The 16,925-nt window shown below is 43.2% G+C and overlaps 3 protein-coding genes across 7 annotated transcripts in view; all 3 read right to left on the reverse strand.

The window, feature by feature from the left end:
• Positions 1–8,976, reverse strand: part of kcnh1a (potassium voltage-gated channel, subfamily H (eag-related), member 1a) — a 31,735-nt gene extending 22,759 nt beyond the window's left edge. The window contains exons 1-7 of one of the 3 annotated variants that reach the window (XM_060073936.1): positions 8,384–8,976; positions 6,604–6,630; positions 5,457–5,580; positions 4,426–4,532; positions 3,830–3,958; positions 3,278–3,396; positions 1,499–1,891 (exon numbers count right to left, since the gene is read on the reverse strand). In XM_060073936.1, the coding sequence (XP_059929919.1) occupies positions 1,499–1,891; positions 3,278–3,396; positions 3,830–3,958; positions 4,426–4,532; positions 5,457–5,580; positions 6,604–6,630; positions 8,384–8,456 (972 nt within the window). In that variant the 5' untranslated portion in view covers positions 8,457–8,976. The remainder of the gene's footprint in view (positions 1–1,498; positions 1,892–3,277; positions 3,397–3,829; positions 3,959–4,425; positions 4,533–5,456; positions 5,581–6,603; positions 6,631–8,383) is intronic. The other 2 variants (XM_060073938.1, XM_060073937.1) reach the window with 2 other exon arrangements.
• A 449-nt stretch (positions 8,977–9,425) lies between these two features.
• Positions 9,426–9,815, reverse strand: mrpl57 (mitochondrial ribosomal protein L57). Its single transcript, XM_060073960.1, has one exon. The coding sequence runs from the start codon at positions 9,813–9,815 to the stop codon at positions 9,504–9,506; it is 312 nt and encodes a 103-aa protein (XP_059929943.1). The 3' UTR covers positions 9,426–9,503.
• A 2,253-nt stretch (positions 9,816–12,068) lies between these two features.
• LOC132473321 (uncharacterized) lies at positions 12,069–13,593 on the reverse strand. 3 transcript variants are annotated; one of them, XR_009529320.1, is made up of 5 exons: positions 13,454–13,593; positions 13,305–13,362; positions 13,126–13,213; positions 12,772–12,809; positions 12,069–12,588 (listed from the first exon to the last, which is right to left on the reverse strand). XR_009529320.1 is itself a non-coding variant. In XM_060073390.1 (4 exons), the coding sequence occupies exons 1-4, from the start codon at positions 13,577–13,579 to the stop codon at positions 12,205–12,207; spliced, it is 606 nt and encodes a 201-aa protein (XP_059929373.1). In that variant the 5' UTR covers positions 13,580–13,593; the 3' UTR covers positions 12,075–12,204. The 3 variants fall into 3 exon arrangements, 1 of the variants encoding a protein (XP_059929373.1); XR_009529321.1 differs by having other exon boundaries at positions 12,072–12,588; positions 13,150–13,213; XM_060073390.1 differs by lacking the exon at positions 13,126–13,213 and having other exon boundaries at positions 12,075–12,588.
• Between the last annotated feature and the right edge of the window lie 3,332 nt (positions 13,594–16,925).

Raw genomic sequence — 16,925 nt, forward strand, 5'->3', positions numbered from 1 at the left:
GTACAGTCACAGATAGACAAACACGCAAATGTTGAGAAGTGACAATTAAGGATACATATGCATGCACACACACACTCCGACAAATATGCATACACACAATGAAAACTGCCATGCACAGGTCACAGTGGCTTCATTTAATCTGTAAATGTGTATTCTATTTTTGGTTATTCCTATGTGTGTGTGTGTGTGTGTGTGTGTGTGTGTGTGTGTGTGTGTGTGTGTGTGTGTGTGTCTGTGTCCGTGGTGCGTGTGTGTGTGCGTAAAACAGAAATCACCTCATCTCATCCCAAGGAACATTACGTCTTCAATGCATCAGAGAGAACTGAATTCCAATGAGACACTGGTGCAGACCACTGTGCCAGCGTGTAAACACTTGATCTAGTCTTCCAAAACATCAACACAACCTGCCCGCATGTACATCTATGTCTGAGAAGTGTGGACTGTTGACTGATGTACTATGAAGTCAACCGTTTTATTTTACCTTCAATTTGTGCCGTCATGAAAATGAAAACAGATGCTAATTGTAATAAATTTGTCTCACAGCTGAGTCTCCGCTCTGTTGTTCAGAAACGGCAGCGTCGCAAAATGCAACACAACCCTAATATGACAGCGAACAGAGGGAGACAGAGGCTCCCAACGGCCTCTTCTCATGACTGTCCCATCGAGCCAGCGTGTGACGAGCTGTCGAGGTGAGGGGGAGAGCGCACTGGGAATACGCTCTTTCAAGTTTGAAATTGTGTAAATGAGAAACGCATCTGGAGAGAAGAGAGGGGAGGTTGGAGACCGCCGCTGGTAAATCACAGTGCCTACGGATTTTGTCCTTTAGCACTCGGTTCAAACGCATCGTTACACAACGGACCACGTGGTTGACCCCAGTTCAGACCTTATGCCGACTTCCGTGAGGTGTTACAATGGTAGCGGCGGGGGGCGATGGTGACAAGGCGCAGGGAACAGCATGACTCCTCAGCAACACTTTGTGTAGCCCTCGCTCATTACTCTGACTGGACCACAACCTCCATGCTATGACTCCAGGGCTTTAGAGCGAGACTTATTTACCAGTATAATAAACAAATCATCAAACTTCATGGAATTTTTAACAGTTATGAAGTATACATAGCAGGCACATGCTATGGGATGCCTGCCGGCTAATGAATGCATAATTAGCACATGACATGCACACATGGGTAAGTATGTGCATCCTTTCCAATTAGGGGGTTAAAGAGACTCTAATGTCACACCAGTCAAACCTCCCCCTCCCATAGAGACCAGCTCAAGGACATAAAATATGTATTCCATCTCAAAAAAAACACTAAAGCACAGAAGGACAATTCAATGGAAAGACCCCTCCTCCCCCCCATACACACACACACACACACACACACACACACACACACACACACACACACACACACACACACACACACACACACACACACACACACACACACACACACACACATACACACACACACACACACACAGACACACACTCACTCACCTCGTCGACGTTCTCGAAGGCGTTGATGACGTCGTAGGGCAGACAGGACAGCAGGTCGATCACGAACCAGGTCTTCAGGTAGTTCATGCGGATGAGCTTGGGGTCCGAGATGACCTCGCCGGCGGGGCCCACGAAGGTGGTGTGGAAGTTGAGCACGATGTCCACCAGGAAGATGACGTCCACGATGCTGTCCACCACCAGCCATGTGACGTTGTTCTGCTTGGTCTTGAAGGACACGTTGTAGGGCACCATGATGGCCGTGTAGAAGGTGAGGATGAGGATCACCCAGTCCCACGTGGTCTTGAAGAGGCAGTAGTGCAGGATGATGTGGGGCGGGGTCTTCGGCGTCTCCTGCTTGTACTGAGGTAGGATGTCGGAGCCCAGCTGCAGCACCTGGGGAGCCGGGTGTAGGAGAACGTAGGGGTCAGAGGTCAACCAAACAAAACCAAAAGCACTCCAAAAACTTTGATCCATCATGCCACAGATTTTGTGCATCTTGGGTGTACATACATACATTTATATACATACAGTATATATATATATATATATATATATATATATATATATATATATAAATATACTGTATGTAGTTTTTGTGTCTTTTGGAATAATACAATTATATAGAGTTATAGTATAATAGTTCATTATAGTATTTGAACTATTACAGATTGGGGGAGACTTTTTTTGGACTGTATTGAATTAACCGGATGGAGCTTTATATGGTGACCCACCAGTGAAACACACACGGACCTGGGCCAACACGTTGCAAGTCTTTTATGATCGGATCTGCAGTTAAACACCATCCCTAATCTTGAGCAACAATGCATCACTGTGCATATCTTGACAGCCCCTGCTAAGGGGGATGCTGTCTCATCAATCAAAACAGCACATCCATAACACAGGGCGTTAATTCATTATATCTGTCCACGAGGCCTTTCATATGTATACAAAATCAATTTTAAAGAGGAAGCCCTAAAAATACCTTGTTTCTTGAAAGTCCCCCGCCCCCTTTCCAACCTGAGCTTGGCCCCACGCCAGCAGTCATGCTCGGGCTGCGTGAGATTCTCCAGCACTGAGCAGAGCTCAACTGGCCTGGCAGGAGCCCCAGCGCAACACAGGCTTTTGTTCATCTTCCACATGGTACGAGAAGTAAGAGCGCAATGAAATATATATGAAAAGAACGATAAAAGCCCCCTCACTGCCTCCCTGCCTCCAGGTTACTAACCCTGTCCTCGTACACTATACCCTGCTGCACATTGCTATAGGAGTATTATTTTAAGCTTTGGTGCTTGGTGCTGATGACTAAGCCAGCAATATTGGTTTAGTAATTACAATAGCAGTGTTAATAAAACAATCATCTCAGCTCTTCACAAATGTTAGAATAATTTATAATAACAGGATTTCCTATATAGAAGGGCTCAGAAGGCCAAGGTGCTGCAGTCACATCAAAGTTAGTTCTCATTATATATTAACTCATCCCTGCCCAGACTGCAGCCAGTGCTGGAGCCTGGGGTTTAAGTTCCACCGTTGCAGTAGACACTTCCACAATAATCTTTACGATTTCAAAACGGAATGAATGAATGCTTTACATCTACTCCAAGACAATGACTATACTACATCACTAAAGGGCCACGGCAATACAAGCACATTTCATTAATCATGATAGGTGTATTGATCCTGGTGTGTTGTTGGTTTGTGGATATGTGGAGAGGAGTTGGTGTGTGGGATGCCACCGTCATAAAGAGCGCAACCGTTGACCCCTTCAGGAAGTACTGGTACCTCAGCTAAGCGCGAGTGCTTGTGGACGTTCTCTCCTTTGTGGACGGTGGGTTGGAGCTGCTGCAGCACTCCTCTACTGCTGGTCAGGGCACGGGTCAAACGGGCAAACTTCCCCCAGCCTGCGGACCAGAGGATCCGGTTACTTACCTTCCCACATATGACAAGGTGGGTTTTTGAGCACACTGAGGTCAAGCTTTTGCTTATGCACGTGGCTTCTGAGGAGACAGACTGACAGGGGCTTAAATTATAAACTTTGATTCAGGAATGATACTCACTTTACTGAGAATGTGAGAAAAATTTAACAATTGTTTATAGCATGAATTCTGACATTCTTGTGGGAATAACAATAGTGATGAATTAATGAAATGGAAAGCACTCAGAACAGCTTTCCTCTAACTGACGGATGATGCCGGTTTCTAAATAAACTTGTAAAAATACTTTTTTATCCCTTTGTGATACACAGTGGTTTTATTCAGCAGCATCACACATCTGGTGGGCAGCTTTATGTATGGTTCCATAGAAACAGCTGCACTGTTATTTGCTGACCCAAACCTTTGGAAGAGTCGTCCTCGATGGGCTGTTTAAAGGCTGTGATGTCACTGAAGGTACAGAGGAATAGGACCACCTTCTCCTGCTCGTTTCGTATCGGAGCGATCTTTACGAAGAACCAGACAGGCGTTCCTGAAACATAAGCATTAACTAACAATTAACTTGAAGTTAATTAACAGATAACTTTAATGGTCTAGTTATCATTTACTAAAGGTTGCCATGTTTAATAATGGTGTTAATTATAGCTTAGGTAATGGGGTTCATGTTAACCAAAGGTATTCATTTATATATTATTTAATAGGATTAGGGTTAACCCATCTATTGTGTAATTATGTAGGTATTGGGCAAACAATATAATTTTAGTGTATTGGTAGTAATACTATTAATATTGTGTATTATCACCTTGTAGAAATAGGAGGGTGAAGCTATAGATGTTGGAATATATAAACATATCTGTGTTGAATATCCAAGGTCTGCCAATAATTAATACAGAGGTACAATACTTTTGGGTTGTCTTTGAACTCTACTTAGCCTGAATGCATTTGCTTGTAAAAGTTACCCCCCCCCCCACCCCCTCCAGACTTGGTAGTGCTACTTACTGTTCTTCTTGTACATTAGTATTTCAAAGGAATTCATCTCATAGTTCTCAAACGTTAGCCGCACTTTGTCACTCGTGTCCTTATCTGTGAGCTCCCCATACATGAAGCTGTAAAAAGGTTGAATAAGGAATGAGAAAAAAATATTTTATTTATATTTTTAACAGAAATCTTTGTTAAATCAGACAGAAAAGTATTTGTAGAATGCAACATATGTTTATACATGACAATGGTGTGTTCTTGATGTCGATTTGTGTACATTTCTATACAATCTGCTGACGGCATGTGCGAGGAGCAGGGGGGTCAAGCATCCATGAGCCTATATAACCACGTGGTGCTCACATTCGTCTCACTGTGGCTGTTACTGCCACCCTAAGAAGCTGCATGTTCTAACATGTTCTAAATATAACCCAGGAGTTTGAGATGAAATTCAGCGGGAAGGGTGCTTTTAATGAGGCCACGTTGTGACGCTGCACGCACACGCACAGAAAGGTGGTTCACGGACCTGCATGCAAACAAAGACCCTGACAAAGACAGACACACACACACTGCCGCAAGTGTGCCCACACTAACACAGCCACACACTCGTGCCTTTAAAGGCAGTGTGAGGTGATGTTAACAGTTTAGAAAGCCTAGAATGTGAAGGAATCCATTACACAGCCGGTAAGTATCCAGCAGAGGGTTAGCTGAACACCAAAACAAACAAACTAATACACGTCAAGAGACCATAACTGCACATAGACCAGCAGATGCCATCCCTGGTGGAATCACAGTAAAGTTAACATTACAGCGACGGCAAACATCAATAATAAATACAGTTTGGACAGGCTCTCTGGATCCTAGTTGCCCTTGGTTACGCACACCTAGCATGCACACAGGGGTATAAGCAAAGCACCAGGTAGCACCAAAATAAGAGCTTACAGGCCCCTGGACAACATAAATGTCACCAGAAACAGCATCCTGAAACATTTAAAACACCAGCACGGAGCAGCTATCCCATTCGCTCCACTGTTTAAACATCCTATTGACTATACCTGCAAGTGCTGCTCTTCTGCATGACCTCAGCACGATGGTAGCCAGACAGTTTGCAGAAGCCATCATTACTGTAGACAATTGGCCAGTCTACGATCTGAGCGTTTCCCAGAACAAAGTTGGTGTCTGTCATAAATAGAAAGGATATAAAAACTGTCAAAACTTGTTTTGAAGTCTATATATAAACAAGAAGGACATCATCAGTGTATTTAAAGGTCAAATAAGGGTTGCATGGAATGTGGGGATGGATTGCGTGTTAATCAATTTGAATCAATGGATGATGAGTCACCTGCTGAAGATGTAATAGGATTAAGAGCATTAAGAGCCAATTACGGTTATTCGTCAAATTGAGATTTTTTTCAGCAACACAGCCTCAGGCTTCAATGGGTTCATTTTCGGAGCTCTACTTTACATGGCCAGCAGACCTGAAACACCAGTATCCGTTTTATTGTATAAAGGTGGTCATGTGCATTCAGTTACTAAACAAGCTAGAGCATTAATGTCTTTATAAGCAAGAGCTTCAGTGTGTGGACTTGGCAAGGGGTAAAGCTGTCGTGTTTGCATACAAAACAGCAGGGGGGGTTTCTGACGGCCTTTGTATAACATACATTCTTTAACACATAAAACACATTTATACCACGATGTTTAGGATTAAACTAGACACACACACACACACACACACACACACACACACACACACACACACACACACACACACACACACACACACACACACACACACACACACACACACACACACACACACACACAGTGCTGCTGATTATAGACCAAACAAGGACACACAACAGTGAGCTAAAGGCAAGCCACTCCGCTATGATTTCTACCATCACGATTCACCACATCGATGATGACTATAAAACCACTTTAAAACATGATTAGGTAGGCGTTCCATGCAAATGTATTATTTTACAGTAATAAGGAAGCAGGTTAAGTCTGATGGCTTTGGTCAGCTTTTGACAATACATTTGGAATAAAGCATAACTATGATAATAGTAATGTGGACATTCATTTGTCATTTGTAAATGAACAGCATATGGTACAGAACATTAAGAGGAGCCACAAAGAAGAGGGTATTAGATGGGACAATATTAGAGGGAGCACTTGAAATGATAGTATGCTGAATAGTACCTGTCTGTCTATGTGACAGTGTCCAAACTGAAAGAATACACATTATAAAAAGAGAAAAAAAATGAATAAAATATTTATATGGTTAACAAATAATAAACATCATTTAAAGTCATGCAAAAGACAATGTGATGTGATTGTAGCGAAAAAAACGATACTTGGAACTTGGAAAGAGAATACTGGAAAAGCTTCAGTATCCATACAGTATAGACCCCAAAACAAACCATCAACTGAGAGCGAGAGAGAGAGAGAGAGAGAGAGAGAGAGAGAGAGAGAGAGAGAGAGAGAGAGAGAGAGAGAGAGAGAGAGAGAGAGAGAGAGAGAGAGAGAGAGAGAGAGAGAGAGAGAGAGAGAGAGAGAGAGAGAGAGAGAGAGAGAGAGAGAGAGAGAGGCCAGTGAAAACACTCAGGGCCCAAATCAAAGACTCGGGCCTAACCATCTGGTTGTTTGGTCATTATTGTCTCTCTTCACAGTCAAGTGGATGTCTGCCATTGGTATTCCTCCACTGGTCACCATAGACATCAATGGTCTACCTCAGTTTATTTAGAAGCAGCTGTGAATACAGCTGTATTTTGAGAATGCAGTATGTACTATGTGAGTGACTTGCCATCCCGTTTCGCCTGATGTTCATGTGAATATGTTACTGTTTAAAATTATTTAGAAATAACATAACACTTTCAAGATGTTGAAAAACCATAAAGCTCCAGTTGTGACTTCACAAACAGAAATATAAAGACAGCCCAAACATCATCAACACTCCTCTGTTCTATAAAAAAATCCTCTCTGATTGGGGACATACTTACTTACATCATTATAAATGTAACTGGGAAATGATTCAACATTTTAACAATGAGAGCACCTTTATTTTACCTTCAAAACAATCAAGGCAAAGTTTTCAATAAGAGTTACTTTGATGATATAGTCTCAATTCAGTGTGAAATACCCCATCACACACACACACACACACACACACACACACACACACACACACACACACACACACACACACACACACACACACACACACACACACACACACACACACACACACACACACACACACACACACACACACACGTGGAAATATACATTTTTGCAAATGTATAAAAATAATTGTACCCTGTTTTGTGTTAAATCACAAGAAAACAAAGATGCAGGCGGGGTTTGAGATGTTACCAGTGTTACGATTAAAGGACAGGGGTGAGATGGGCTCCAGTTCGTCGATCGGTACGGAAGGAAAATGGATGTAGGCCTGCGTATTCCCCAGTGAAAAGGAAAGGGAAGCCGATCGACTCACTGTACAAAGTTAGTAATTAGGTATTGAGAACAGAATTATTCACATTTCAACAATGTGCTCCCAGATACGACAAACGGAGGACCATGCTCTCACTTTAACTGATGGTTCATACAACAGCTACGTGTCAGATCCTTGGCTCTAAGATGTAATCTCCCTCTCATCACCTGCACAGCACCGAGGGAATGCTGAGCATCGTTCACAAACCATAGGTCTCCCCGATGCCTTGGTGTACTGTAGACAGTGGCCAACACAATGCTTAGGTAGAACACACGTGTGTTCATTGTGTCATAGCGTGGGCACACTATAATAAGCTTGTACCAACAAACTCCATCTCAATTAAGATGCACGAGAGATGATTGCAGCCTAATCGTGATTAGTATGAGTATCAGATTACCATCTCACATAGTGGGTCTATTTCCAGTCACTTACTAGTGATGTTTTACTCCGCAGCATCTTTATTTTCTACAAAGTGCTAGAGACGCTTACCATTTGATCGTCTGACAATATTCTCCAAAAAAGTATTTTGAGGGGCCACAAGTCCTCTCCGACCCCCTGCCATTCTGACTCCTCACTCAAGTCATCCGATGGGGGGTAGCTGTGGGTAAACCTTACTTCCCAGTCTGTTGCAATCCGTGGAGTAAACGCTCCGAACACCTGTCCTCATCATCTACCTCTGCAGACAACGAGGGGTAATCCTAGAAACGGTGGTCTGCCCCAAGCCCTGGTTGAGACATCGGTGCGGTGGTGATGCGTTGGAGGCTCCTTCTTGAGCATCAAATCCAGTGGACGAGAACACCACTTCAGCACCACCACACCACAAGCAAGAGTTGAGTTGGACGCGGTAAAGGAGGGGCTATAGCTCTACTTATTTTTATCAGCAGTTTACGCAATGATAGCTCGTGGAGCGCCACCTACCGGAGAGGACGCACGCCTGCACCCTCCGCAGAACGACTCTACCCACTCCATTGTAGTTGGCGATTATTCCGGATGCTCCGGTTTCCTCCCACGCAACAAATCCATGCACGTTAACACTGCTGCCCTGCCTATAACTACGGCAAGGGCACGCCACTACACCTAGAGTTGGTGTCCGGACACCACTCTGGAGTAGGCTAGGCCGCCCTCTGTTCCCAGCTCATACTGTAGGATGGGTTTGGTAAATAATTTATTTTCTGATTTCCCAATGGTAGTATCTTTATCGTGGACCACAGACAGTGTTAGTCAAATATGCTCTTGTGGTAATAATTTACTTAGCAATTGATTTAGGCTCACCCACATACATTTATCATATATAGCAATTAGAGGGAACCATGCTAAATTAATGTTCACAAAAAAAGGAAAACTTATCAAAGATGAATAGGTTTCAGCCATCGTTTTAAAAAACAATAACATATTATTCAAACACTTGTGTTGCATGGTGTGATAACCCCACACAACACAACACAACAGATAAGAGACAACTTCAAAATAATGATCATGTCGCAGGGAGATTTGAATCGAACGGGATTAACTACAAACACATTCACCAATCTATACACAAAACAGAGGTTTAATTTACAGTTATCACCCATAGAACATGAGGGGGAAAAAAACAAGTTCATTGTTCCAATTAACTTGACCACGTTTTGGTGGTGTTGAGGTGGCTGAGGTGATCTGCAATGTATTTGTGTTCAGGAAACTTGGAGAATCTGCTCTCCTTAATTTTGAGCCAGCTCTGGGCTCTGCGCTCTGCTGCGTGGCAGAACTCCTGCTCAGCGGTCATGTAGGGCCGGCTGATCCAGTACTCGTTCTCCGCCTCGCGCTCCAGCTGGTTCACCATGTTGCGCTTCATCTGCCAGGTGATGGCCCTCGGTCGGCGGTACTTTCCGATCCACTGCTTCCCGGGGATCCCTTTCCTCAGTAGCGCCATGGTGAGAAACATGGCTGGGCCCTACAGCGAGAAACCAGAACTGCAAACAAAGACACATCGTTAGCCTCACAGCATAAATACCCCATTAAAATTATTTATATTTTTTGATTAGTATTAGTCACAATTCCTTGCGTGGAATGCCCCACTAATCAAATTCTTAGTGCAAGTCTTATCCGATTGTATTCAATGGCGGTAAACTGACAAGCTGGGGACATTGTGTGTACGTGTGTCCCAATAACCAACCGTGGTCCTGTATTAGCACATTTGTCAATTATGAAGCGTTCAATCACTTGCATTACAAACGTACATTGTTATGAAACCAAAGGCACGTTACAAGGACGTCCCTATGTGGGCAATATTGGTGATCACAAATTGTTTAAATGCATAACTTTCATTAAATAACATGTTGTTTTTCTCGTGTGTCTTATTCGGCTCTTTTATCCCCAAAACAATAATGCTTCGGGCAATATGAGTGAAAGTCGAAGTACGTTTTGGTCCCCTTGAGTTCCCGTAGTTGGTTGGTTCTGTTTAAGCTAAAGACTATTATTCCATTTCCATATGGTCCTACATTAATATAAATATAATTTTTTTTCACAAAGAATATATAGAATATACAGATAAAATGGTTAATAATTACTTTCACATTAATGTCGCCGAAACGCATATTAGCCGAGATACCATTGGCTAAATTAGCTGTGTGCGCTCTGTGGACATCTGGCTAAAACTTTAAGGCCAAGGATCTGGTGTTATATCAGAATGTGAAGTGTAGGGACTTTTCCTATTCCATACCTGATAAGTGTGGGATGATGAGTTGTTATTTACAATCCGACAGCCCGAAACAGCAGCAAGGTCGTCGTCAGGTTTAAATTCTCGGTGTGTCCTGAAGAGTCAGGTCTTCTTCTTCTTACCCGGCTCCAAGAGCCGGCGATCACAGCTCCAAGGTCCTATCGCCCCCTTCTGGACTGATACCGCCCCCTACTAGTGGGAGGAAAGGGTTCTGTTTTACCGCCACCGACGGGCATGAAAAATTATCATTTAAATCCACAAACAACATAGTGTAATCCAGGGCATGTAAAGACTGGGACCAGAAAATAATTATTTTCTCTCCATTGACACCCATTCATATTTTTCGATCTCATAGGTCCCATGAGCCCTACCGGAAGGGGCGTGACTTCGCCACTCTATTGGACTGATACTGGTAGGAGGATCCAATGTCTTACCGCCCTCTAACGGACTGATACCGGTCCATGATACCAGTAGGAGGATTCAAGGTCTTACCGCCCCCTATTGGACTACGAGGCAAGGCAAGGCAACTTTATACAAGTACCCCTGACTGCAGCCCGCAGACATGGAGGGGGCGGGCACTCAGTCCACATCGGGCGGGCACTCCGACCACATTGACGATTGAGCAGATTTACGCTGCTCTTGTTAATGCAAGACTAAGAGTAAACGGTAATACTATGTTAAGCTAGCGGGAGCCCATGCTGTCAATTAAATTATACAAACAGATGGTACGGGAGTATTGTGACTGGGTATCTTTCTTACTGCGTACCATGGAACTATTATAAAGTTAAGCATAGCCTAAACGACTTGCAAATACATTTTCTCTTGTTTATTTTTTTTTTCGCTTAACTGTTCCACTCATGGACCTATTAAGGTTCCACTTAAGAGTTCACGTTACTACCGTTCGCCGTTGCTCAATGTTTAAATCACAGTGCCTTGTTCGTGACCTGTCTCAAATTCACTAAGTGAAATAGTGCCCCCTAGTGATCTTTTTTTTTTTCACTCAGTATTAATAGCCCTACTATTGCCGTTTTCGCTTGAATTTTTGTATTTCTCTACTGATTGCTTTGACAATGCAACATTAAAAGTTACTAACAGCGACTTCACACAGAAGCTCTGGCTTAGGGCCGCCCTTGGGCCCCTGGGCATGTGCCCGGTGTGCCCGTGCGGTAATCCACCCTTGCCTGTAAACAATGCAACGTGTCCGAACTCCTGTACCCGTCTGTCTGTGAGAGTTACAGGCCCAGTAAGAGCCAAAATAAGATTTGGGGAACTATGAAGACTGGGACCCACAGGTATGACCTTAACAGATGTAATGTGAGGAATAACGAAGTGACCACATCTAAGGGCAAAAAATGTACCTCAATAGACTGTCTAGACATAATGAAAAGCTACATGTGTGAAGCACATTAAGTTACACACTAACACACTTTTTATTCAACAGAACAATTAAAAAATAACAACTACAAAAAATAGATTGTAAACTATTAACATAAAAGATAAATCAATAAAGAGTAGAACAAACAAAGTCTCAACGGGGGGGGGGGGAACACACTGACGCCTTCCTCAGTGAGGTGGACGCCACTCTTGCTTCACGCTCTGTCGCCCGACATCGCCGTCACCGCCGCCATAGCTGCCAAGCGCCGCCATTATGCTGCATCATCAGACTACATTGGAGTCGTGTGGCGCAGGCATCACGGGGAGGGGGACGGGGAGGGGGAGAGGTGTTTGACTCAAAAGAGGCAAACACCTTCAGGTTTCTCCTGTCCATCATCTCCACACAGAACAGTTCATAGTCAGTATGTAATCTGAATGAGAATTGGAATGGTTTCCACGTTTCTTCCTCATCCCCGCCGTCATGGGATTTGCGCTGTGTTGATGCTGCCATCTGCTCCCAACCTTCCATCCCAATGACCTCTGGGAGAGAAACGCTGTCCTTGAAGGACTGTAACTGGCACCATGCTGCTGCCTGAATTGTGTCCTTCAGGACAACATAATCTTCCTTGAACAAGAAAGAAAAATTGTTTGTGTCTGTACTTGACACCCTACTCTCCCAAAACCACAAAATGGTATGCAAACAAAGGCTACTACTACTGATGAGTTTTCAGTGATAAAAAACACTAGTCATCAGACTATTTCATCTGGCTATACATACAACCTCCAGCATTACACACATATTACATACCAGGTTCCCAGGTTCCAGTTCCTGGTCTTCAGTTTTGTCTGGAAATAAAACAGATTGTTGTCTGTAATGTTGAGTAGGCCAATACAATGGAATAATAAAAGTAGGCCCTAGTAATAATAATAATAATAATACATTTTTATTTATAATGCACTTTATATTCAAGAATCTCAAAGTGCTTCAGAGAAAAAAAAATGCAATATGTAATATGTAGTATGCAATAGATCAGCAATGGAGTAGGCTATAACTTGTATATTGATGGAGATATGTGTACAACTTAATTTGGAAGTAGAAGCCTAATAGAATCAATCATATCTCACAAATACTCTGAATATGTGTAGGCCTACATGGATTCACCTGGATTGACAGTCTATACATGACCTGATCCTTCAGAGCTGGATGCTGTTGGAGCAACTCTAGCCCTTTTTGTGCAGAGATCTTTATCCTGAAATGTATTAGTGGTGGAAGGGTGGTAAGACTATAGTCTTTCACAATTGCTCAAGACAACATCACACATTACAGTATATGACACGTACCTGTAGCTTTTTTTCCTCCCGTCTTCTCTTCCTGCTTCCTGAAAGCTCCTCTGCAGACCTTGGTGAGTAAACAGCATACATTACATACAAATATATAATAACAATAATAATATAAATAATAATAATAATAAAAAATTAAGAAAATGTACCTCTGTATTTAACCGAGGCATGGCATTTAATGTGATGGTCGATATCACATTTTGACCCTTTGTATCTGCAGAAGGGGCAGTGATGTAGACCGCTGCTGTCCAGCTGTATTTCAGGGCTCTCGCCATCCACAATTACACTGACGTGTCTCTAAAAGTCAAAGAAAACCAGTATAAACATAAAAGCAGTTTTCTACAAAAAAACATTGCAGCGTTTCGGTTTTCTATTTTTCGGCTGCTTTGTATAAGATGGCTTGTGCATATACACAATGTAATTAGACTAAAATAATATTGATATTCGATTTCTGTGGACTCTTATGAACATTTCAAGACCCAACATGAAGTATCAACTCATTGCTAAGGATATCCACAACGACGATAAAGTTAGAATGGACCAAGGGAGGAGGAGGGTGAGGGGGGCTATTTTGACCTAAGACACTAGGATATATTTGATCTATATTCACTAAACATATTTATTCCGCCGAATGGTTGACATTGGTTGACATTCCTGAGATTCTAAGCTTTCAAACGGTGTATGACATGACTATATCACTCAACCTTAAAGGCACCCAGTGCAACTTTCGAGGCTTAAAAATAAACATTAAATTTCTAGTCTTTTTTACACGTAGTAAGTTTCAATAACTCCATACCATTACATACCGACATTCAAGCAGCAAAGATGAGACGTCGTTGTGTGGTGAGAACTAATAGAAAATCGATAACAACAACAATGCCGCCATTTTCTTTATTTTTTGTAACCTACAATAAATAAAGCAGGCTTCCAGTCAATGGAAAAATGGCTTCTCCCCACCGGCGATTGTTGTTGTTTACGATTTTCTATCAGTTCTCACCACACAACGACGTCTCATCTTTGCTCCTTGAATGTCGATATGTAATGGTATGGAGTTATTGAAACTTACTACGTGTAAAAAAGACTAGAAATTGAATGTTTATTTTTCATTGAATGTTTACATAAAGTTGCACTGGGTGCCTTTAAGGCTCGCTTGTTGCTGCGCACTGTTCTGCGCGTTGGACTGAGCGCTTGTTGCGCAGAATCATAACCAATGATTCAATGGCCCACAAAAAAGGCCACGATAACGATAAATTCCACAAAATCAGATATGAATAATAACACTTCCTTTTACAAACTCAGTCAAAGCAATTCATGATCTAATATTTCTCGGAAATCCTAGATCCCCCCAATATCAAACAGCCTACAATAGGCCTACAGACAACCAATCATATAGTGCTGCTGTCAGATGCATACTCATCTATTGGCTTTTCATTTATAAGTATTCCTGGTCAGTTTCATGTCACCACATTAAAATACACTTTCTCTAAGTGAGAGCTTCAAGAGCCTGGCCTACCTGTTCCGCATGCTGTTTAAAGTATGTAATCCAGTTTCAAAGGTTGACTGAAAAATGTGTGCTCCCGTGCCTAATGAAGCAGTCATCAAAAACTAAAACTGCGCATGACAGCATCACATCAATTAAATAGAACATCTGGCTTAATAATGTTCAGCATAAGATACAGTTTAGATCAAATGTTAGATCTTAATAATGTATAGATTGTAAATTATTAGGAATTATAAAAACATAAAACTTGCAAAAATATAAATAAATTATTTATTATGCATAGCCTATGTTATATAACTGCAAAAGTTTCGGTAAACGAAAAGCGAAACAAATATATACAAAAATAAAATATATAGGCCTACATTAAAATATAAATAAAATAATAAATAAATGTACATCAAATCTATACAAAAATCCATATAATCAGTGCCTTCATAAAAAGTTATAAAACCTCGAGATGAAAATGAGATCATTAGATCAATCAGAGCACAGTAGCGCAAGTGTAACCATTGAACGGATCCGGAATTCTGCGACCCACCGAAAAGTGTGACCCCAGGAGGCGCTGTTGCACATTTTCTGCAACATGCACGAAGCACGAGTTTGAAGTAGACAGGCATGAAGTCGAAAAGACGGTGTGCATTATAACAAAAACATAAATAAAACATAACATCTCCCCCAACCCCTCACCTGGCTTCCCTTTTTTAGCAGCAGCGCTTACGCTCAAGCTAATTAATATCGGTTGTTAATTACATTTCTTGTGAAGGCAGTGTTCTCGCTCCTGCTCCCGGTAATGCCGTCTTTGGCCTTTTTTGTTGACAATTAGTAGCAGCGTTCAAACTTCACGCTCAGGCTAATTAGTTTTCTGTTTTCAATTCGCTGGCGAGGGAAGTGCTCTCACTTCCGCCTCCAGTGATGCTGCCTGTGGCTGCCTCCGTGATGGCCCACCTATGTGTCGCCTGTGCGGATCCTCTTGAGCCTGAGGACGGCCACGACAGCTGCCCTCCTTGCCTCGGTCTCGAGCATTTAAGGGAGGGCCTCACTGACGGCGCCTGCATGAATGCAGTCTCCTGCCTTGGGCGCTTAGAGTGGCTAGGCTGGCAGAGATGGAGAATCGGGCAACAGCCAACGACCCCTCTGCCTTAATGGGTCTCCCTCCCAATCAGCCCGGTCGTTCTAGGCGGCATCGGCATGATGGAGCTGTGGCTATGGGTGCCCCCCCCAAAAGAGAAGGCCAGGGGGCGGGCTGGCCTCCAAGGTTGACGGATTGGTGGCCGACATGGCCGACAATTGTGGTCGCTCCTCCTGGCCCTTCAGCCTGGGACTGGTCGGGGGCTGGCTGGACTGCTGCCTGACCCTCCCTCGTCTCAGTTTGACGATGCCCTCTCTCTTGTAGCTTCGGCTAACCTCTTTAACGAGGTTATGATAGAGGGTGATCCCTCCCACATATTGGATGAGGCCTCCTGCTCCTCTGCACAAAGCTCTCTGCAAGGGGCAACAGACACCTCCGGCGGCGGCGGTCATGCGGATGGCTCTGGCTCGCCTACAGCTCGATACTCCGCAGACTGAGTCGGCCCAGGCCAGCGCCTTCTCAGGCGCAACCCTGCCCCGGCTACATTCACCGTCCCGATCCTTCAGAGGAGTACTTGAAGGAGCCTCATGCTTGTTGGAGGGACACCAGGGCGTTTTCCCATTCAACGTCGAATGCCCGGATCTTGGCTGCCATTAGGTGTTAAAATTTACTTTTTTTCACCACCGTCCCGGAAACGTCCCGAAAGACATTTTGAACCGTCCCGAATCGTCCCGAATTTTTCCCATAAATCTTTTTTACATTTTGAGTTGTTACTTACTGATAATATAATAAAAACAATACATTATGTTGATACAATTATATATTTATTTCCAGATGACAAGCAACACCCTCTGTAACTGGGGGTGTTGCTCAGTCGCAGAACTGTGGTCTGCGACTGAGCGGCAAGCAGGCTCTCGCACTGCTTGCCGCTCGAGCAGCGCGAAACTGCCTAATATGCCATCTTATGCACGCCTTTTTCGCGCCACGGTCCACGCGTTTACACTGCCCGAGGTAAATTGCCTGGTTGAGCTAGAACCCCATTTTACCCTCC

The sequence above is a fragment of the Gadus macrocephalus genome, chromosome 15, assembly GCF_031168955.1.
Source record: "Gadus macrocephalus chromosome 15, ASM3116895v1".
Lineage (NCBI taxonomy): Eukaryota > Metazoa > Chordata > Actinopteri > Gadiformes > Gadidae > Gadus > Gadus macrocephalus.